The sequence below is a fragment of the Strix aluco genome, chromosome 1, assembly GCF_031877795.1.
Source record: "Strix aluco isolate bStrAlu1 chromosome 1, bStrAlu1.hap1, whole genome shotgun sequence".
NCBI classification, from domain to species: domain Eukaryota; kingdom Metazoa; phylum Chordata; class Aves; order Strigiformes; family Strigidae; genus Strix; species Strix aluco.
Window position 1 is genome coordinate 107,401,888 of NC_133931.1, and position 23,347 is coordinate 107,425,234.

Sequence of the window (23,347 nt, forward strand, 5' to 3'; positions counted from 1 at the left end):
AATCTGCTATCACTAGCAAAAACACCACTCCAGTCACTTTCTTAAGCTTGGAAAAAGGCAGGGGGAGGGTGAAGAGACACATACCCAACACAGAAACTCCTTTTTCATGCAGCCACTGTTCTTGTTACTGTAGTTACACCATGGTTTGAATGAGGGTGGAACTGGAAGCCCATACCAGGTATCAAACTGTTACCATGCCTCTCTCCCTTTCCTTTTCTTGCTGCCCTGTCACCTTCACATCTGACACTTCACTGCCACCTTTGATGGTCAGAATCACTTTCCTCACCCCCTTCTTTGAAGGCCGTTACGCTGTGGGACAGACACGTGTTAGGTAGACATCATCCATCCTACTGAGGTATGGGATCCACAAACCCACCAGAGTCCCCTTCCTAAAGGCGTAGATACAGACCTACATGAACAGAGTTCTTCTCTATTCTACGACTTTGCTGGAAAGGCAGGATAGCACGAGACTGCTACTTCTCTGCTCCACTGGAGTGGAGATACTACAACCTCCTCTGTGAAGGAAGTTTTAGGTAACCAAGAACTACAGCTCATCACTACTGCTACCTCATTAATACTTAATTTGATACACTGCCCATCCACTCAGTGATTGAATCTGCCTCACTTCAGGTCAGAGCTTACATGCTGCCTCTGCCCTTCATCACGGCGCCTTCAGCTGTCCCCTGCAATCCACGGCTGCTGCGTAGGAGAGCAGATTTCTGGGAACCATCTTCATCTCCTGGTTGTGCCAAGGCACACAGTAGCCCTTCTCCTCCACTTGTCCAAAAGGTGACCCACGAAGCTCCTGCTTGGGCCTTCTGGAAGCTGTCAGCCCTTTAGAGACCTGGGGGATCAGGGCTCTCACAGTCTGGCTCTGGTTTCCTTTGGAAGCCCGTTTCTGCCTGCCGGGATCCGCGGAGCAGCAGCCTGGCGCTCCTGGTGCTGCAAGGCTATCTGCAAGGCAAGGTTTGAGAAAGAGAAGCCGCATTTTTTTTGTGTGCCCCACAGCCACAGCTGAAACTCAACAAAACCACGCAGGGCGGCTCTCACGCATCCAGACACACACACGCAGCCACCGGCCCGGGCCGTTTCCCCGGTGGCACCGGAGCTCGACTCGCGGCAGACGCGCCGCTCCCCCTCCGCGGGAGGGCAAAACCTCCCGCCGACCGCCTCGGTTCCCAGCTGGGAAGTTGCGTGTATGTAAATCAGAGCTAGTCATAGCACCCCCTTTCTCTTTCTTCTCCTCTTCCTCTTCCTCCTTCTCCTCCTCTTCTTCTTCTCCTTGGGAAGTTGCGTGTATGTAAACTAGAGCCAGTCACAGCACCCCCTTCCCTTCCTCCTCCTCCTCCTCCTCCTCGCCCTGGGGGAGGCCGCCCCCCGGGCCCCGGCCTCTCCCTTCGGGGCCGCCCCGCCCGTCGGTCGGTCGGTCGGTCGGGCAGGGGGCGGTGGCTCGGTGCCGGCCGCCACCCCCCGCCGCGTGAGGAAATGGCTCTCACGTGAGGGAGGCGGCAGCTCCGGGCTCGCGCTGCCCGCGGAGGAGGTGCCGGCGGTCCCGGGTCCGGCCGCGCCATGCCGACCAGCTTCACGGTGGTGCCGGTGGAGGCGCAGGGCGAGGAGCGGGCGCCGGCGGAGCGGGATGGGCAGCGGCAGGAGGAGGAGGAAGAGGAGGAAGACGGCGAGAGGGACCGGGGCTCCGGTGAGGGGCGGCGGGCAGCGCCCGAGGGTCGCGCCGGCGCTTTGTGTGGGGCTGCCGCCGGGGGGGAGCCGGAGGGTCCCCGCCGCCTGAGGTGGGGTGGGGGGCGCGTCGCCTCCCCGCAGCGGGTGGTGCCGGGGCTACCTGTCCCGGTGGAGGAGCGCGCCTCGGGAGAGGGCGAAAGTCCGGCGCCCGGGGCGGCTGAGAGCGTGTTTCTTTCTCTTTGTCTCCGTCGCCGCCGGCCGAAAGGAGGAAGCGCTGCGGGGCGGCCTGCGGCTGGCGAGCGGCAGCGGGAGCCGCCGGCAGTTCGAGGCAGGCGTAAAAGCTGTGGAACCGTTTAGGTCGGAAAAGAGCTTTAAGATTATCAAATCCAGCCGTTAAGCTCGGTTTCAAAGCCCAGCCCTGGTGGAGCTCACCAGAGGGAGCGGTAGGAGCGGAGACCCAGGCTGTGGCCAGGAGCGCGGTCTTCCCCGCTCGCCCCAGGTGCGTGTCCAGCCGCGTGCTCCGGCCCAGCCGCCGCGTTCGGGGTTCGGCCGGTGTTCGCTGGCGCGTTGCTGGGAGCTCCCTCCTGCTAGGCCGCGCCCCGGAGCCGCCGCGGGAGCAGAGCCCGGCCCCAGGTGGAGCTCGGGCATCGCCACTGAGGGTCCGGCCGGGGCGGCCTCCTGTCAGCAGGCGGTGGTGGGGAACTGAGCGCTTTGTCTCTCGGCCAGGGAGGCAATAACTCACTCTTCCTTCGGCTCGGAAGCCCTTAACACTTCCTCTTTCTGAAGCGTGTTGCAGCGGCAATACCAAGTATGGTGCTTGAATCGGGGCTCGCACCGAGAGCTGGGTGGATCTGCACGTTGTTTTGGGCACTGCTTACAATCAGTATCCATTCGTAATTCTTTTGTTTTTTAGATGTTAGATAAACACAGGTCAAAAGATGGGGTTTTGTAAAAGGCAGTTCCTGCTAATGGCGGCGGCTTCTTTTTGTGGTGTAGATCATAGATACATAAGGCTAATTCTGTGGGATGTGGGATGTGAATGTGAAGAGATGAAACCAGATGTTTGACAAACTTAATTAGACTTACAGTATTTTAGTTTCTTTTTGCATAAAAATTCTTCAGGAAGATGATCCAGTAAAACACCAAGCTGACAAAGTTGAGTTGTTTTCTTCCCAGAACTTTCTCCCCTTAAGCCCCCACCTGCCCCTAAAAATACATACTACATGTAGCTGCATTTCCTTTGGTATATTCAAGCGGTTAGCAAGTGTCCTAACTACTGCCACTTTTTTCACCAAACTAAATGGAATAGAAAAACCAAAAAACTGTGGCAACAGTTTGTTTCCTGTACCGTATGGATGACAACAGTACAGCCCTAATCTGTTTGAGCAGTTTTCCTTGTGGTAGAAGAGCTAGTCAGAAAGGCACGGAGGTTGGTCAGATGGCATCTCAAAATACTGAACGTACAGGCATAGTTAGACAGGAGTTGTTAGACCATGCGTATATATGAAGCATCTGGAAGGCTTGCAACATTTGGAAGTCTTGGGAGGCTGAGGGGAAGAGTGGAACTGGCGTTCTTCTACTGGCATATTTCTAACCTTAGGGTTGTGATTGAAAAAAAATAATTCTTCATGTGCTTAAGTAGAATTTGTGTGGACTGGCAGTTACATTTGCAAAATGCGTTTAAATTATCTGCTGTTCTGGATCTATATCACCTGAGCGGATGAATTTATGTGTGAATTTTCCTGTTAACGTGCCTGTAAAATAGGGAGTAGAGAGGAAAACACGGAAAAGAGAAGTCATTGACTTGTAAACAAGATATAGTCAGAGAGCTCCGACTTCATTAAGAGATTAAGTGCTATACTTGGATACAGAGGTTTGGGAAGTGAATGACATACTTAAATGTTGTCTTGGGTATTATATGGATGTTTGGTATGGATAAAATTGTTAAGTTAATGCTGTGTAATCAAATAAGTCTCCTTGACCCATTCGTCTCAAAACTTTATAGAATTCTAAAATACTAGTACAACTAAAAGCTGTTGTAGTTCAGCCCATTTTAAAAGCCTGCTGTTCAGAGAAGGAGTGCTTGCCTTTCTCCGCACTCCAGCCTTGAGAGAAAGGCTAGGGAGCAGAAAATTTCCTTCCCTGTCTTCTTTCACATCGCGGGGTTCTCTTCCTTTTTCCTGTGCTTGACCTTGGTGCTCAATCAGACACTTCACTGAGCTGGTTCAAGTGCTAAACTGACAGAAAAAACTGAACTCCTGCAGAGGGAAAAACATGCTTCCCCTGTTTTGGAGTTGAGGTGAGTAAGTGCTGAGAATGGCTAGAGTTGTGTCAAAGTGGGAGGGGGGGTAAAGCTGAGTGCAGAGAGGGAAGTGAAAAAAGAGGGAGAATGGGAACTTCCCCTTTGGGTTACCCTTCACCTATACAGCTGAGCATATAATTCTGGTCCAGTTGTTCAGGCTTCTAGAACTGTATCAGTTTTGATTGAATTCTCTGGTTTAAAAACCAAGTAACTCTTCTGGAATTTCCTTGACTGCACTAATACCTTGTTTTAAAAAAACTCAACAGAACAAACAACAACTAAACAAAACCCAAAACCCAAACAAAAGCCAGAACAAACAAACAAACCCCCCCACCAAACCCACAATACTCTTTTTTGGAGGGAAGCAGGCTGTATGCTGTTTCGCCATTAGATCACCAGTAAAGTAATTCTGGTATCTTGCTAGCAAGGCACTTAGTTGTTCAGTGCATTTATCCACTTTCACACATTCTTATCTGATAATTATCTATGTGATAATGGAGTAAACTGGCATGTTCCTACTCTATGCTCTTTACTCCTTCACAATCGTCTGAAATTCTATAGCCTTGTATTTTCTGGTTATGTGACACCTTCACATGTGTGAAGGAGGGGAAGATTTGGGTGAGTGGCTATTTGGCTGGATTATAGCACTGGCCAAAGTAGTAATTGGAAGAGTAGGGAGGCAGAGTGGAAGTTTAATGCTTGGATTGAGCAGTATAATTGAGGGTTGGAGCCTGCTGACTCAAATACAAACTAAGTATCAGAAAGTATATGTGCCTGTGTCTTTTAATACAGGAAATAGTAATTGGTTGAAGGAGTGAAGGAAACAGGAATCTGTTGTAGGCAGTAATGGACAAAGTTTTATGAGAAGTTCTGGCTTTGATTCGTGTTGGGCTTTTTATTTGTTTTATTTGCATGCATCAGTGATGACTATCTATTAGATAGACCTGTCAAAACTTTGTAAAGTTGATCAAATCTCTATTTCATTAGCATGTCAGGTGTTTCAAAGCATAACTAGTATTTTTAGCATCCCATAGTATTATTTACCTAGCCACAGCAGTCTTTTATTTAGAAACCAATATGAGAACTAACTCCTACAAAACCTTTTTAAATTGAAGACCCTCAAATACAAGGAATATCAATGACAAACCTGGTCATTACACCTGGTCATCACATAACTAATGAAACATGAAGGATGTGAATGTCTGTAAAATGCTAGTTCCTGGAAAACCAGGAAATAGTTGAGGCAGGTGTATATATATGCAATGGAGGAAAGACAGGCTAATCTCCCTGATACATCTAGTATATTTTCATTCAGCTTCTGCTCACACACAGAATCAGTCTGTAGTTCAGAACTTGCTGTATGGAAAAATACAGCATTACATGTTCCCTGTCATCCCATTGCAGTTTGTCCAGTTTTCTGTACCCTGAAAAAATGCAAATTGGTATCTTTGCTTTTTTTTTTCCTTTTGTCTCCACAGGTTAGTTATCCCGCTCTGCTCTGTTCATGTGCTTAGTTAGTAGTGTGCACAATGTTTCCAGTACTAACTGAAGGCTCAGGTCTAGGGATATGCATGGGAACATGGGTTGTCAAATACAATACTGTTTCCACATGCTCTTCCAAGCTTCACAACTTGTGGGCCAGAAAAAGATGATCCTTCTATGAAACTGGATTAATTTCTCTTTTTTTTTTTTTTTTTTTTTTGGTGAGTTTAAGTTCCAAATAGGCATGTGAGACAGAACTTCCCTTTACAGGAGCCACATTGGTTGTCCTCCTCTGCCACCCCAATGTTATATTGTGTAATAGAAAATTGGAATGGAAAATATTATTCCTGTTGCAGGTAAATGCATATCTGATGTTTGATCACAGGCATGGGAGCCACACACAGGGATTTTTACTGGCTCTGAAGGGCTCTGACTGTTCTGATGTATACCTAGGTCTGCCAAGGTGCTTGGAACCTTTCACTGTTTAATATAGCTACATGTACCACTGAATATAAGTGTGTGTTAGCTATTGATAGCTCCAAGGGAAATAGGGGCAAATAAAGGAGGCAGAGTTAAGAATAATAAACTAACGTCATTGTGGAGTATGTGATCACTTAGCACTTTGTAAATGTTTAAACATTTCTTTTAGACTGTTGCAGTTTTGACCTTTTTTGTGAAGGAGAGGGTCTTAATGCCTGACATGGACGACAAATCATTCTTTTACTCCATTGTGTTAATTTCGCACGAATGAAACACTAACATTCTTTTATTGTACTTATTGCCTAAGAGCTAAATGTAAATAGTACTAGTCATAGACCAACTTTCAAGTAGAATATTCCAGGAGAAAAGTAACACCAAATGTAGTGATGGCAACCCTCAATTTTAACTTCTCTGAGCTGTAATAAAAATATTACTGAGATTTTTTGATCTCTTATTGCAGATTTTTACTTTGGTGATAATACTTTTGCAGCCATCAGAATATAATGAGCAAAGGTCTCCTGGGTAACTTTTTAATGGTTTTTCATAACGGAACTCTCCTTGTAATGTTTTGTTATCTTTAAGATGACTGTTACTGCTTTAAAAGCTCACATTGTAAAGGCTGCATTTGGTAAGGGATATAGTTTGATACTGCATAGCAGATCTTATTAGCTGCTGCTGGGGAAAGAAAGTATTTATATTCTCTCCAGTGCTACTGCTTGTGAACTGTTTTAGGGAGCCAAATCAGCAGGAAACTAGCTATGACAGTAAAACAGTTGTTTTTAAAAGTTGTTTTAAGAGGCTTTATTTCCTTGAATTGGCTCATTGCAGAACAACAGTGTGTTACATCCTCACCCCAACACAGAAAGCCACCCTTTTTGGCAGCACTGACCCGATTAATTTTTCCTGCATCTTTGAACTATGTTGATGCTTTACATAAAAATGGATACTAAAGCATGGGGAATGAAACAGTGCTATTTTTATTTGCTCTCTAGACTAATGAACTATAGAACGTTATCACAGGGGACTTATTTTCTGAATCTGAGTAGAAATATTACAGCTTGAGGGTTCCCCCCCTGAACAAAATGTGTAGCTTGGTTTAAATGAATTCTCCTACCAATTTAAATGTATTCTCCTACCGATTATTTTTTCTTCCATACAATCCTTTTGTGGCTTATGTGGTATTTTTTGCATAATCAGTATTTCTTTTCCTACTTGATTTGATGTACCAGTTGAACTGGGAGCATTTCTGGTACACACTATAATTTGTATAACTGCAATTATTTGTATGCTATGGCTTTGTGAACTGTCCAGGTAGTAGCTAGCAGAATTAAAATTCTGCTAATAGTGTAGCTTATCCTGTTAGGTTTCTATTTACCTTCCCCTACCCCAAGCTAATAAGAGTACTTCAGGTTTGCAGTATATTTTCCTTGGCTCTTTGCACCTTTGACACAGTGTGACAGTGTTGTGATTTAACCCCAGCTGGCAACTAAGCACCACCCAGCCGCTCACTCGTTCTCCCCTGGTGGGATTGGGGAGTGAATCAGAAGGGTAAAAGTGAGAAAACTCAGGGACTGAGATAAAAACAGTTTAATAGGTAAAGCAAAAGCCAAGCAGACAAGCAAAGCAAAACAAGGAATTCATTCACCGCTTCCCATCGGCAGGCAGGTGCTCAGCCATCTCCAGGAAAGCAGGGCTCCGTCACGCGTTACGGTTATTTGGGAAGACGAATACCATCACTCTGAATATATGTGTGTGTGTGTGGCCTCTTCTTCCCCCAGCTTTATATGCTGAGCATGACACCATATGGTATAGGATATCCCTTTGGTCAGTTGGGGTCAGCTGTCCCAGCTGTGTCCTCTCCCAACTCCTTTTGCACCCTCAGCCTCCTTGCAGGTGGGATGAGAAGCAGAAAAGGCCTTGACTCTGTGTAAACACTGCTCAGCAGTAATGAAAACATCTCTGTGTTATCAACACTGTTTCCAGCACAAATCCAAAATATAGCCCCATATTAGCTACTATGAAGAAAATGAACTCTATCCCAGCCAAAACTATCACAGACAGTAAAGACAAATTCAGTGGAGAAGGTGTCATCATTCTTGGCAGTGGTTGTGAACGTTTTTTCCTTCCCTACTGAAAGAAGAATACACAGTGAAGTGCATTGGGTTTATGTAGTGAGGGGCCTGCAGGGTGGCTTCTGTGAGAATCTGCCAGAGGCAGCCTCTGTGTCAGACAGAGCCAGTTCCAGCTGACTCCAGGGTGGGCCAGCTCCAAGATGGACCCACCACTGGCCAAAGCTGAGCACATGGGTGATACTGGTAAGAAGGGGTAAAAAAATATGCACAACAGCAGCTAAGAGAGACGAGTGTGAATATGCGAGAGAAACAGCCCTGCCAAAGTCAGTGAAGAAGCGGGGGAGGAGGTGCTCCAGGTGCCAGAGCAGAGATTCCACTGCAGTGTATGCTGAAGACCACGGCATGCAAGTTGTCCCCCTGCAGCCCATGGAGCAGATATCCACCCTGCAGCTCATGGAGGACCCCACGCCAGAGCAGATGGATGTACCCTGAAGGACCTGTGACCCCATGAGGAGACCTGTGCTGGAACAGTCCATGCCTGAAGGACTGTACTCCATGGAAAGGACCCATGCTGGAGCAGTACTTGAAGAACTGCAGCCCATAGGAAGGACCCTATATTGGAGAAGGTCATGAAGGACTGTCTCCTGTGGGTGGGACCCCATGTTGGAGCAGTGCAACAGCATGAGGAGAGAGGAGCAGCAGAGACAGCGCATTATGAGCTGACCACAACCCTGTTCCTCACCCCCCTGTGCTGCTCAGGGGAAGGAGGTAGAGAAGTTGGGAGTGAAGTTGAGCCTGGGAAGCTGTGGGGGTGGGGAGAAGGTGTTTCTAGATTTGTTCCTATTTCTCATTATCCTGCTCTGTTTAAGTGGGAATAAACTAAATCAGTGGAGTCTGTTTTGCTTGTGACAGTAATTGCTGAGTGATGTCGCTGTCCTTTTCTCGACCTACAAGCTTTTTAATCTTGTTTTCTCCCATTGTCCTGTTGAGGACAGGGAGTGATAAGAGTGGCTTTGTGGGCACCTGGCAGCTAGCCAAGGTAAACCCACCACATGAAGTCTATGAAAACTGCAGTCTTTTTGATTTCATATGCAAATTTTCCAGTAGTTGCAAAATTGGATGAAGTTTTGATTCATTAGGTTGTGCAACACTAGGTTCTTGCTATGCAGCTCTGACCCTGCTTTACAAGAGCTATAACTGTTTCTTTGGCAGCTTCTCAATCCTCAGAATTGCCAGCCTTGAGTTTTAGGGCATCACAAGTGTTACCTACTTATTTTTAAAGGCCTGACGGTAATCTTCAGAAATGCATTCATGAACAGTTAGCAGTATACAAACTTAAAGATGGTCCCTGAATAACTTTGTGCTTGAATCACAGCTATGGGGAAGCATGGCTTAATAATGTCTGTGTCAATTGGACAGTACTTATTATCCGCTTCCTGATTTCAACAGCTAGCATTCTTAATTAGGTACCTTAATTAGCTGTATCCTTTAGCTAGCTCATAGCAACCAAAAATAAGTAGCATTCAACCTGTTCAGGAAATCATTCTGGGAGTCTTTGGGAGGTGAGATTTTGAGTGGTAACTGCTTTGCAAAAATGGGTATTTTTTTAAAAACTCGTGTATCTTCTGAAAAAAATAATCTTTTCTCTTTCTGGAAGAAGAAATTAAAAACTTGTTCTGTTTCTTGCCTTCTGACAGGGGGCACACAAGTTTGAAACTTTTTAAAATGAAAAGAATCTTCCTACTAGCTTACTTTTGGAGGAGAATAAAACCTTTTAACAGATTAATTCCAATCTTGAAGAATGAGAAGCTTGTGTGTCTCTTTTTCTAGCTTCAGAAAGAAAAGTTTAGAACAGCCTTGAAAATATGTCAGAACTTTGCTTTGTTACCTGTGGAACTGTCCTGATAGAAACTTACCAGGACATAAACAATGTCTTGCTGCCATTGATTAGTGACCATTCCTATCCTATCCTATCTCTATCCCTCTACTGGGCTTTCTTGCTTTGTGGAACATCTGCTGAGGACTTGCTCGAGCTGCTTTATTTTGCTGGTGAGGAACAAGAAGCAGTCACTGGGGGGGGGGGGGGGGGGCGGGAATCAAAATATCAAAATGGGGAGGTATAGGAAGCAGGCTTTTTGCAACTTCAACGAGTTAAAGCAGCTCTTTTAGGGGCCTAGTAAGCACCAGGTCTGGTTCTAGGAATGAATAACTTGGGGAAATGGGCTTGGAAGGAGCCTTCAATCCTTTCGTCCTTTCCATAGTTGACCATGCTTGTGACATAGGTGTTAGGATCACAGAGAAAAGTAGATTTTGGATGTGATTCAAAGATCTGACCACAGGAACTAGTCTGTTCTAAGCAATAGTGTCCATTTAATAGAACTGAAATAGTTTGTGTGAAGTTGTTTAAGGCTGGTATAGAATGTATGAAATAGATTAATGCATAAACTAGAAAACAGTGATGTATCTAATTTGAAAGAGAATTAACAAATCATGCAGGCAGTCTTAAAAAGGACCCTTTTATAATTTCAAAATACTTGTTTTTAAAAAGTGCTTGCAAAGTTACTAGAATTATATTTTAACGTGTTTGTCTTCTACATCTTAAGTACAATTAATGCAAGCTCTTTCTACATAAAATCAATGTTTAGCAACTATACTTATGATTAACTTGCTTAAGATCTGCTAATATGTACTTGATGCATAAAACTGGCTTTTTACATAGATAAACCTTTGGAATGTATTAAGACTACTTGTTGCTAATGTATACCGATCTGCTTAGTGGTGAATTTGTTTGATGGAAAGAAAACTTTAAATGTATTAGGTGAAGACGTGTGATGTTTTAGTAACTTGATCCTGTCCATTTTACTAAGCATGGTCTTTATTGCTGATGGAAATCCTCCAGCTTTATTCTCTTTAGAGAGTTCTGTGACGGTCACGTAGTTTGGCTGCATCACGTGCATGCTTCACACTGCATGAAGCCTTAATGACTTTTTTCAGGATTAATCCAATACTAGTAAGAAACAGGATTTGAGGTCTTACACAAAGCTGGGAGGAAGCAGCTGTCAGTTTCCTGTTTCAGTTCTTGGTAGGTGAAGAATCAGCAGAGGGGCATGACTTGATTTTTCCTTAATCATGAGAGAACAAGATTATGAAGAAAGTGGGCCAAATCCAAGTGAGTCTTTTTAAAAGACAATACCATGGTTCTAATGACTCTTTACTAAAATAGCAGGTTCTGTACTTCCAGCTATATTATAAAGAATTTATAAAGAGCTTTTGCAGTGTGTTTTCATTGGAAATAGGCTGTGCTTGATTATAGTAGTAGCCTAAGTAAAGAAAACTAAAATTTAGTGATGTTGATAAGGTAAGTGATGGATGTAGTATTACAGTCCTCCATTATGTAAAGGGGTTTACAAGGAGCTTAAGTGCACCTTGCTCTGCATTCCAAGATAACTTACATAAATTGTGCTAGTCAAAAATAATGCAAGAAGTTGGTGATATAGTAAATATATTTAGACATTTCTTTACTAAAAAACCCACTAACCTGCAACTTTGACATAGATTGCACTGAATTCTTAAACCCATCTGATGCCAAAGTTCAGAGGCAAGGTTAAAAATTCGCACAAGGTTATTGATGCCTTCTCATAATTTGAATTAACAAGGTAGTGGCTTTTGAAAACTTGGGTTTATGTTAGAGCTCTAAAAAATACTTCTATGTATTTTTGGATTAGGAGTGGTAAGAAATGAAATTTTTAAGATTGAGTTCTCTTTAGTTGCTTGCCAATCAAAAACTTGGACATATAGGAAGTAAATATGCATGAAAGAGAAGATAGAATTACAGCTTTTGCCACAGGCAGCTTTTTTGGATGTGACACTTCTATATGTCAGTTTTAGTGACTTTTATACTTTATGTATTTTTACCTTAAAAAATTATTTACGTTAACAGTAAATGCTTGTTTACCCTTGTGCAAACAGGATCTTATCTTCATAGTCTCAGTCTGTAGCGGTTTGTTCTTAATATGACCAAATACTAACTTAATGAAAATGTTACCATCATTTTTATTAGAACCTGTTATTTTTCACCTGTATCTGGCTAAGTGGAACCTACTTCAAGGTACATGGACTATGATTAAGAGTTGCCCTTTGGAAACTATGAAAGGTTAGGACTTTTCTGTGAAGTATTATTCTTCAACTGCATTCTGCATATGAACGCATGCATAGACAGCAGCATATAAAGGTAGAAATTTCTAGTGGGAAGCAAAACTTTTTAGTTTTACATGTGTACTTGTTTAGAGAACAGCTATACCTTATCATTGCCAAGCTATCTTATTTGAGGCCGTGTGGTTCAAAAGTTATAGATCATTCTCACTTCTTTGAACACAACCTGTCTTGTTTTGCCATATAAAAAGAACCTACTTTTATTTTTCAGATAGATGTTAAACTCTTACATCATGACAGGAGACACAGATGTTTGCTTTTTTGAACAAAATGTGTTTGAATACAAAGTCAAATAGGAACACTTCTTTTTGTGAGCACTAATGACAGACGCGTGGGACAGCGAGGAAGCAGTGAATCTGGAAAGGATTTAGGGGTGAGACTGGAATAGAATAGTATGAGCTTGGTGTAATGCTGTGGTAAAGAGGGCTAGCCTGATCCTTGGAGTAGAGAGGTGATGATTATACTTATGTAAATAGCATGATTGAGACTGGTGTTAGAAAGCTGTATTTAATTTTTAAAATTTGAAATTTTTTTTTTCATAACTTAAAAACTGGAGAAGATGTTGCCAGAAAAATGATTAAAGGTTAGGAAAATGTTTTCTGAACTTAACTGTTCCAGTGCTTCAAAAGGAATCTTGAGATAATTTAATAAGTATAGTTACCTTCACAGATAGAAAATACTGAGAGTGGTTAAATTTGGAAGCTGTACTAGAATGTTATAGCTAGAAGTTTGAAAAGAGCCAAATTTAAATAGAAATAAGGAACAATTTGAGATTTTTCTAGTAATTAAAAAAACCCTTAATCCTTATAAAGAAAAACTGATAGGCTTTTTTCTTATTTCAGCTATGAAAACATCAGGAGATACACTGGTCAAATTTCAGTATGTTTTTTCAAAGTTATAGTGCCTAATGCAGAAGTAAGTTCTGCAACCTGTGGAAAGACAGGAAATCAGATTAGATGGCCTAATATTTTTGTCCTTAATCTCTTGACCAGACATCCTAGTGCAAATTTAGGATCACTTAAATGATCATTTCCTTTTTCTACCCCAAGCCCTGCTCTGCCACTGACCCTAAGACAAGATACCTGTAACACATTTTTTTTTTTCATGCTCTACCTCTTTTGATTTGGGGGCAGAAAAGGGGGAAAACCAGCCACTATGGTTGTATGATTTAGTGATATTGGCATCAGTGCTAAGGAATTGGTTTTACTTACACTAATTGCTAATTCCTACACTGATGGTGTCTCTAGTGACAGCACAAGCATTTGTGTAGTGAACCACCCAAACTCATCTGGATTAAAAGTAGAAGCAAGAATAAAAACTAAAGTAAACCAACTCTCTCTCAGCTCAGTAATAAACACACACCACTGTTGCAGTTATAATCAGTAGTTCTGTTAGTGTGAGTTAGTGCGATACAGGGTCACAAATGGCTGAGTAGAAATGTGAGTGGAAGGAGGGCCACCTCTTTGCTGGCAAAGGTGGTTTCTGCCTGTTTAAGCTATGCTGTTGGCTTCTGTTTTACACTGTATAAAATGGACCAGTTTGGATCAGCTTAGAAATTTTTAACTGGTAACATACCTTAAAGTATTCTACCTGTCAGTGTTTGTGAGGATCACTGCTCTGAAACTTCTGAGGAATATGAATTTGAACAAAGTGCTGTCTTTTGCCTCTATGATGAACACTTTGAAATGTGATATACAGACATATTTCTGATGTAAGTTATTTTTGATGTGTGGAAATGTTAATGAGAAATCATCTGATGACGTGATCAGTTCTAAACTTGAGGCTAGCACAACTCTGGCATGGTTTGGGATAACCTGTGTGGGTTACACTGCATTGGCAATTGGGGGCTGGGGTGTATGGGAATGCACATTGTGATCATATGCATGAACACTCTGAATATTACCTCCCAAATTTGAGACATGTCTCCTACGTTCTCTGCTTGAAGCTGTATGTCTCACATATAAAATGTAATTTGATGCAGTTGACTTCCATGTAAATACAGCTACAGCCATCACAGTGCTTGAGTATGTGTAGAAATCAATAGTAGGAATTTTTGCATGTCCCATCAACACAGAAAATTAACTAGACAGTCTTCTATGAAAGGTACACTAGTTATGGCTTTAGTTTGTCTACTGGTCCATCAGTAAGCACAGAGTCGTGCTATGGTGTGTGAACATTCCATAGCAGATTAAAAATAGTAACAATAATTTTAAAAGTATATATTTAAGGGGGGAAATCAGATTTATTTCTAGAGTTTAGGCTTTGATCACCTTATGTTGTGTGGAATGGAGTGTTATATCAAACAGCTGCTTTTTTGTGTGTATCATAAGACAGAGGAAACATTCTATCATAATCAAGCCCATAGAAGATTTTTTTTGTTGTTTTATTTTGACTTTCTTCCATATCTTTTAATACCAGTGGTGGTCCAAGATAAAATACTGGCTCAGATGGACTACTAATCTAGTCCAGATTTAAGATTTTTGCCTGTAAACCCTCATAACTTGAATTACTTTCAGAAATCAAGCAACAGTAAGTATAGATTTTTGGAGTGCTGCAGTTGCAGAAGCTTTAATTGAATTCCAGAAGACATGTGCAGCTTAGATGAGCGTCTAAAACTACGTTGGAAATTATCATTCTTATTGTATGTTTAACTCACCTCCACACCTGAGAAGAGTTTGAGTTGATGCAATTTCAAGGAAGCGTGAGGGAAAGGTGATTTGCTTTGTCAAGCACTGGAACAGGCTGCCCAGGAAAGTGGTTGAGTCACCATCCCTGGAGGTATTTAAAAGATGTGTAGATTTGGTGCCTAGGGACATGGTTTATTGTTGGACTTGGTAGTGTTAGGTTAATGGTTGGACTCTGGTCTTAAGGGTCTTTTCCAACCTAAATGATTCTATGATTTTATTATCTTTAAGCTTCCTTACAGAATTCAAGGAAATAGGGTTAAAACATGCAGCTGTAAATGGCTTGAGACTTACTAATGGAACAAAGTACCTATTTCTATATTCCATGTTACCTCAGTGAAAGCAACTGAAGTAGTTTTTTCTATTTGCTTCAATCCATTTGATGCACCAGAAGTGATATTTACAGCTTTTGTGAAAAGTGTAAATCCTGTCTTTTTTCAGTTCTAGTTTTTCTAATCCCTTCTTTTGAAGAAGGGATGAGATAAAGATTGGGATAGTAGCTTATTTTGTTAACCTCATCATAGTTGTTGACTGTGTGTTGGGATCCTAAAACTAGTTCTTTCTGCTGGATGGTGTAATACACCTCAATTTGAGTTACATGTTTGTAAGGCTTGCTGTATTTCTAAGCATACTAAATAAGCATACTCCCAAAGGTGGTGTTTTTAAATTTACAGTCAGTATGATTTTGTTGACATCAATGCTGAAAACTCAAAGGAGGTTCTTCAAAGGTGTTCATAATTGTAGGACGAGTCAACAAACTGCAGATGAGAGAGTACTTGTCAGTACATTTTATGGTCACTTTTTCAGCATTGATCCTCTTTCAAATAGAGCTAGAACAGGTAATGCTGATCATGTCAAATACTATAAAAATGCTGTACCAAACATTCACAACATACAAAAAGAGACAACTTTAATAAAGAAATGGGAGACTTTTATAGAGTCTGTCAGTGACAGGCTATTTTGAAGACTAGTATTAGAAAGCTTTAAAATAGGTAGACTATTGGTTGGAAACACTGGAAAAATTTTTGAAGAATAGGAAACCTAAATGCTGTGTTGTTCCATTTAAAGTCTGTTAGGTGCATTTGACAAGGCTTGTTTGTTAGAGACATTGTGCTCAGAGCTTTTTCCTATGGAGCAAAGCCAAGTAACTGTTTAGAAATACAAGCATAAAAAGGAGGTCTTCACTGTTCTTCTACCTGTAATTTAAAATACTTAATGTATAGTACTGAAATGCTGATTTTTTTACCTCCAGAACTGCTAAGACAAAGCTATATTCTTTAACCTCAGAATTGTGAATACTGATTCACATTATTTGATTGGCTACCCTTTTTTTGATGTTTTGATTAGTCTGATGATACCCACTGAAGTAGTGACCTCAATGACATTACAACTCTGCATGAACGCAAAACAATTCCCCAGCTCAGTTTTTGAAGAGTTATCCTTTCAGAAGGGATTGGAAGTACCCCAAAGGGAGTACTAATATTTAGCTAGTAAGTACAGCTACGAGCTGTCAATAGGTGAAAAAATCAATAGAAGTGTTGTCTTAGCAAGACAAATATCAAGCAACCTTATTTTTACTTTAACTTGGGAATGTGCCTTTTAATGAATACTTCTTAAAAACTTTAGTAAAAATAACATGGCCATTTCAAGGAATGGAGCCAAAAGAAAAAGTTTCAGAAATCTTGGGAAGGAAGTGCAATGTCTTAACTAAGAAGTTCTAGTGCTTGTATGCTTTAGCAAGATGGTGAGAGAAATCAGCATGTATTTGCTTGGGGACAGAGTTGCTTTTTGTTGTTTATGGAAAAGTGAACTGAACCTTTCTCTAAGTACAGTGGGGCCAATTAAAGGATAAATGCCAATTTCTCAGACAACCTTGTGCCAAATCAGTATGTTCCATGCACTGTGAAACATCTCAAGGTGCTGGTTCACGAGGGAGATTCTTCTGTGTTCACGCTGCTGGCCTTGCATTAGCATTGTTGAAGGAGAGGGACCTAGGCAGGCTCTAGGACTTGAAGCAATGGGGGACCAATTATAAACCATAGAGAAACAGAAAAATGTAAGCTGGAGGATATGCATAGAAGGAGATATATTAGATAAGAACAGTAGCTGTGGGTGAATTCATCAACAGTTTGTCTCTGGATCGTGGAATTAATTCTAGAGCCCTAATGGACAATAGCTATCTTTTGAGTCTCTTATGATAATATGTGACTTCTATGTCATGATACCAGTAAATATAGTGATACTATGGAGAGTCTATCGGACAAGGGAGTTATGGACAGTGGTAGGAAATCCGTCAGGGATGTAGTCACTCATCTGCTTGAGGGACCAAGATCTATTTCTGTCTTTATTACAACCAAGATAATACTTTGTGCTGAGACTGGTGTCCATGTTTGGAAGAGCTTTGTTCTGGAACTTTCTGCCCCCTCCAGGACACTTCTCCCTACATAGTGGAGAACACAGGGAAAAGAGTACAACTTGTTCTCCAGATGTACCTTAGTTCTATAGTAAACAGACTGTGTAGGTGCTATTGCTATAACTTGTGAATATAAGGTGTAAGGAACGGAAGGAAGTAATGCCTCAAACATTCATTGACACAGAAAACCTCAAGGACAAGCTGTGGCCTTTGTAATTAGTCTAAGGAATGTCACCCAAGGAGGCGGGAGTGTATCGAAAGATGCACCCCCCCCCTCCCTTGCAGTTGTATTGACAAACTCCTTAGATAGGCCTCAGAAGGGGGAAACGTGGACTGAGTGAAACCAAATGTTTCCCATCAAGCACAAGGACCTCTAATCATTGGCTCCATTGAGTAAGCCCAAAGAGGTGACAAGGCCTGATAAGAGGTGAGCATTTCTGCCCCGGAAGCCAGATGATTTCTCAAGAAGCATGAAGTCAGAAAAAATCTATGGGAACAGAAGAAAAACCAAAGGTGGGCAGGATGAGTATGACCACCGACTCAATTGGACAAGGGGTGGTGCAACCCCCTTTCCCCCTCAATGCATGTGCAGAAACCATGCTCCACCTTTTTTCCTCGTCTCTCATGGAAATGAGTTTGTGGAATACCTGCCCCTCATCTAGTATGCTAATCAGCTGATAAGATGGAACTTAAAAGGCGACAGAAAACTTTGCTCTGTGTGCACCCACCACCCAAGATTACCGACCTGAGACAACGCTGGATCCAGGGGTGGTGATCTGGATACAACGCTGGATCCAGGGGTGGTGATCTGGATACAACGCTGGATCCAGGGGTGGTGATCTGGATACAACGCTGGATCCAGGGGTGGTGATCTGGATACAACGCTGGATCCAGGGGTGGTGATCTGGATACAACGCTGGATCCAGGGGTGGTGATCTGGATACAACGCTGGATCCAGGGGTGGTGATCTGGATACAACGCTGGATCCAGGGGTGGTGATCTGGATACAACGCTGGATCCAGGGGTGGTGATCTGGATACAACGCTGGATCCAGGGGTGGTGATCTGGATACAACGCTGGATCCAGGGGTGGTGATCTGGATACAACGCTGGATCCAGGGGTGGTGATCTGGATACAACGCTGGATCCAGGGGTGGTGATCTGGATTCAACGCTGGATCCAGGGGTGGTGATCTGGATTCAACGCTGGATCCAGGGGTGGTGATCTGGATTCCCCTCTCCCTCTCCCTCTCCCTCTCCCTCTCCCTCTCCCTCTCCCTCTCCCTCTCCCTCTCCCTCTCCCTCTCCCTCTCCCTCTCCCTCTCCCTCTCCCTCTCCCTCTCCCTCTCCCTCTCCCTCTCCCTCTCCCTCTCCCTCTCCCTCTCCCTCTCCCTCTCCCTCTCCCTCTCCCTCTCCCTCTCCCGAGACCATGTGGCTTATTATCCTTTTCCAAGTTTAAATTGTTTTCTACTGCAAGTAAAACATTTTAACTGGTCATTTGGTGTCGTTTCACCTTAATTTAACCCGAGGGGATCACAGAACTGTTGTGACTCTCTGGGCTTCCAATTCAGATCGTGACATAAGGGCAAAAATGCAGATAGGCGAAGTGGCATAGGCAAGGACTTGAGATATGCCGATGTAGTGACAGTATCGGCATGTAATAGCTTTTATATTGCATGGGCTGGAAGGCAGTGAAAGTGGTGCTGTATTTTGAGAGGTGTACCAGAGCAGGTCAGGGGAGCTACAGCATAATGAGATTGATATTTCAATAAAGAATAAGTATAACATGTCATGGAAGAGTCCCCACAACCTTCACAAAGTAATTCCCTTTACATTGTTTTTTCATAAATCCCTGCCTCAACTACTGGAGTTTTTTTGAGGGAGTTGGTAAAGTAATGAAAAGGTAGGTTGTTTTTTTTTTTTTTGTTGCCCAGAAGGTTTATGTGAAGTTCTATTATCAAGTGCTTTTAAGTAAACTAGAAAGATGGGGCAGGGGAGAGATCAGTATATGTGTTAAAGAATAATAAATAATAATTAAGAGACAGAACACTGTACAAAGATTAGACTGTTAAAGTAAACTTAATTTCCTTACATGTGGATGTTGAGCCCATATGTCTGGGACAAAGACAGTGTTTGGCAGCCACCTTCAGTGTTATCTAGAACCAGTTCTTAAACCAGTGTCTTCTGACTATTCCTTTTATGGTATACCTTGTCTTTTTTTTCCTTTTGTTTCTAATTGTTGCGCTTTTCCACCAGGGGATGGGATCACCAGGGAAAGTAGTCCATTTATTAATAGTGCAGAGATGGACAGAGGAAACATGTATGAAGGAAAGAATATGGCGCTCTTTGAGGTAAGTTTAAATATGTATTTAACCTTCAGTTGAGGCTCTGGTAGTAAGATGAAAACAAACCCATCCCCCTTTTTTCTCTCTTGAAATTTAGTGGGGGAAAAATTTTCATACCTCTTCAGCAGTTTCCTTCCTGCTAACATTCCATTTAATTGGATTTGAATGATGTAATAAAAAAAAATGCTAAGATTCTTTTTTTTTTTCCCATCTGCTTTAGTTTTTCTATATAGGCAAGTACAATAAATTTTGGTATGCATTGATGTGAAGATATGAAATAAGCCTTCTTGCATTTAAAATTTTGGGGCTAGAATCTGGAAATTGTTGTTAGAGAAAGTTGCTGAAAGTTAAATCTAGTGGTTTTAACAAAGCAGTATCCAGTTTTAAAAATATCAAATATATTATGTTCAATGGGGGATATGCAGACTTCTCTTAAACCAGCAAAACTATAAAACAAACTGTGATAAGGCATGACTTATTTATATTGTCCTGTTATAGTGTAGAGCTACTTGTAGTTTTTTATATAAACATCTACTTTAATACAGGTTTAATTCACTGAATGATTGCAATCATCTACAGGAAGAAAAAAGTATATTGATATGGTACATTTAAGTGCCACTTTTGCAAAGAAATAGTACTTTTAATAAAGTTTAACCTAAGTCGTTCTGCTCTAGCATCATCAACTGGTTTTGCTTTGCTTGCTGTTAACAATAAAGTCCTTCCAACATTGTTTGCTTAGCTATCTTGCTGTTGCATTCCACCCACTATTTTCTTGTCACCCTCTTACGCTCCTTTATTCTTTCTTTCAAATATCTTTGCACAGAGGACATGATATTTCAGTTCCTTCTTTCTCCATGACCCAAATAACTTATTTTTACTATCTTTCACTAAGTCTTAGAGAAATTGTGCTAAGGATCAAAGTAACGTTGGTCATTAATCGTCTCTCTTTGTCATTTATGGAATTTCTTACTGGTTTTTGACAGAAACCGTGGTAGTGGAGTTTTGTCACTGAATTTCTCTCCTTCAAGCTCTGTTCCATAAAGCAATGTCTAAAACTTCCTGTTGTTCAAATTAGCTGTTGTATTCCTTAGTGTTGATACATTTCCTATAGCTGCTTTTTGTCCCTAATCTCCTTTGAATATATGCTTGCATCAGTTATTTTGAATAGTGGCTGATACTAAATCCTCAGCTGATGTTATAATGATGACTAGCTTTTACATATCTCAGATTATAGACCATGCTGTTACAGTGTTGCCTTGAAAGCCATCTAGTGACCTCATCACCATTGCTGTTGTAGCGGTGAATCTTTTTTGGTAGCATATATGTTTCATAGTATGTTTCCTACGATCTTATTCTTCTCAGGTTTTTAGGTGACTTGTGTTTGAATCTTTATTAAAGCTGTTAGAAAAAAATTTGGCTATTATAACCATGATTATTATGACCTAATGCCTCAGGTCTGAACTAATGCCTTAGTTCTTGTCTTCTATTTGCAGTCCTGATCTTTTTTCTTCCTTCCGATATTTGCTTTTGTGGGCTTGATTGAATTCTCTGCTTCTGCTTTTCTTGGTATCCTTTTATTGTATATGCTTCTGGATTTTGTTATTTGTTTTAGCATGTTTTTGTTTTGTAGCAGATATTTGGCTAAAGAAAGATGGGCTGACTTCTGTGTCAAGTAGTATTACATATGTGCAATTACATATGATATGCATACGTGCCTATATTTTTCAACAAATGAATACTTTGGAAGTATTGGTTTAAGACAAAATATGTAAACCCATAACAGTAGGCTTGAGTGATCCTTAAGTATCTTGGTGTTTGAGAGAATCATTTGAGGCTACTCTCTGGACACAAACAAGATGCTGGAAAAACACTCTTATTGATCGACCCTGCCAGTACAGTCCCCTAAAAACTGTTTTGTGATAGGAATAGATTTTTATAAGTAACAATGGCCCTTCTCTAGATTTCCCTTATATTCCAGATGTACAAGCTGCATATTGTAAGATAGTGTAAAAAAATGAAAGAAAGACTGTAAGATAGCCACACAGTGTTAAACTTCTGGAAAGATTTAGAACTCTTGTTGGTTGAAAGCTGACTTGTATTTTGTCATGCTAATTTTTGCATTTGGGTGAATTAGGGCTGACCTGTTGAGTATCTGTTTGAAGTTGTATGATAAAATGATGACTTTTAAAAAAACTATTTAATAAATGCAGTATTCTTAAAATCCCAACAGGAAGAAATGGATAGTAATCCCATGGTGTCATCTCTTCTCAATAAACTGGCAAATTACACTAATTTAACTCAAGGTGTGGTGGAACATGAAGCAGATGAAGACAGCAAGCGAAAGGAAGTCAAGGTATTTAAACTTCTAGTAAGTTATTGAGACAAAGCTAGCCAGAGAGAGGAACATTTTTCAGCCTAAAAAGCAAATATGTTGATGCCTTAAAACAGCAACAAGGTTTGTACTACTGTGTTTAAAACGGAAGCATTTGTAATAGGACTTGTGTTAATTTGGTGTTCTTGTTAGCATGTTTTAGCAAGCCCTCGTGGTAAAAGCCCTAGATAAGATGTGTGCAAAACTAGGACCTGAAACATGCAGTGCCCCAGGCTTCCTCCTCTTTTCTTTTTTCTTCTGTCCTTGAATAAGCATCAGTATCTCAGTCATCAATACATCAGTCTGCCTCTAGTGAGAATACAGTATGATTTTAGGGGTTTTTGCTGGTTTGTTAATACATTTTAATTGTCTGGGTTTTTACCAAAAATTGAAATTCAAGGAAAACTAGAGATGAAATAGGTCACACTTTTAAATCCATAAGAATCCATGTGTTCCTGTTAGCATGGTAGAAGTTTTCTGAGTAGCTCTCTTGTTTCTGTGTGTTGGAGTAAGTGCTTTTAAAACTTAATCAACACATTCCAAGAAAACATTTTGTTGCATAGTTCAAAAATATTATATTTATCAGGGCAGGGTCGGGGGGAAGGAAAGGCAAAGGCTCTGTATGACACATCCCTAATCACACTTGCTAGAAGACAGCAACTGAATTCTTCAAGGGTTGTCTACTGGATACCCAAAGTGCTTATCTAGGCCTCTGTAGAAATGGAACGTATACAACTGCTGGAGTCTGCAATGAGATGTTGGATTGATCCCTCTGTGAGCAGGGAGCTGTTTCAGAAGGGGAAAGCTTCGATTGAAAACATGACCTGACAGAATACAAAAACTGCCAGACAAGGAGGGATGGTGAGCTGGAACTCGTTGAGCATGGTGACTGAAACCAAGAAATTTAGGGTAGATACTGGGAAAAGGAGATTACTGGGAGTCACTTGTCCTTGTGTAGAAAGGAAGTTGCTACTGAGTTTGCATGCTGAGCTATGGAGAAGGAAGGAGAAGCACATAAGAATGAATAAAAGGAAATGAGCACATAGCAGAAGAGACAGATATGAGAAGGTGCTTAAAAGTAGGGTTAGAACTGGAGCTCATTTGACTGGAAGAGAGATTTATGGTATGATATCTGAATATTTGTAGTAGAACTGTTTGCATTAGGACTTGACTTAGTATAGGAAGTTAGTACCAGGACAATGGGCAAGGGATAAAGTCCAGCTGTTGGTTTTAGCTTTTTGCTTACCCTGCATTTGTTTGCATTGAGTTTCTTCTTGTTTGTCTCATTGTGCTTGTTCTGCATTTGTTTCT

General features: G+C 41.5%; 1 protein-coding gene across 3 annotated transcripts in view; it reads left to right on the forward strand.

The window, feature by feature from the left end:
- Nucleotides 1–1,372: 1,372 nt before the first annotated feature.
- Nucleotides 1,373–23,347, forward strand: part of LOC141925841 (solute carrier family 12 member 7-like) — a 71,513-nt gene continuing 49,538 nt past the window's right edge. For 2 of the 3 annotated variants that reach the window (XM_074830548.1, XM_074830543.1), the window contains exons 1-3: nt 1,373–1,696; nt 19,577–19,671; nt 21,896–22,018. In XM_074830548.1, the coding sequence (XP_074686649.1) occupies nt 1,570–1,696; nt 19,577–19,671; nt 21,896–22,018 (345 nt within the window). In that variant the 5' untranslated portion in view covers nt 1,373–1,569. The remainder of the gene's footprint in view (nt 1,697–19,576; nt 19,672–21,895; nt 22,019–23,347) is intronic. The other variant, XM_074830535.1, reaches the window with a different exon arrangement.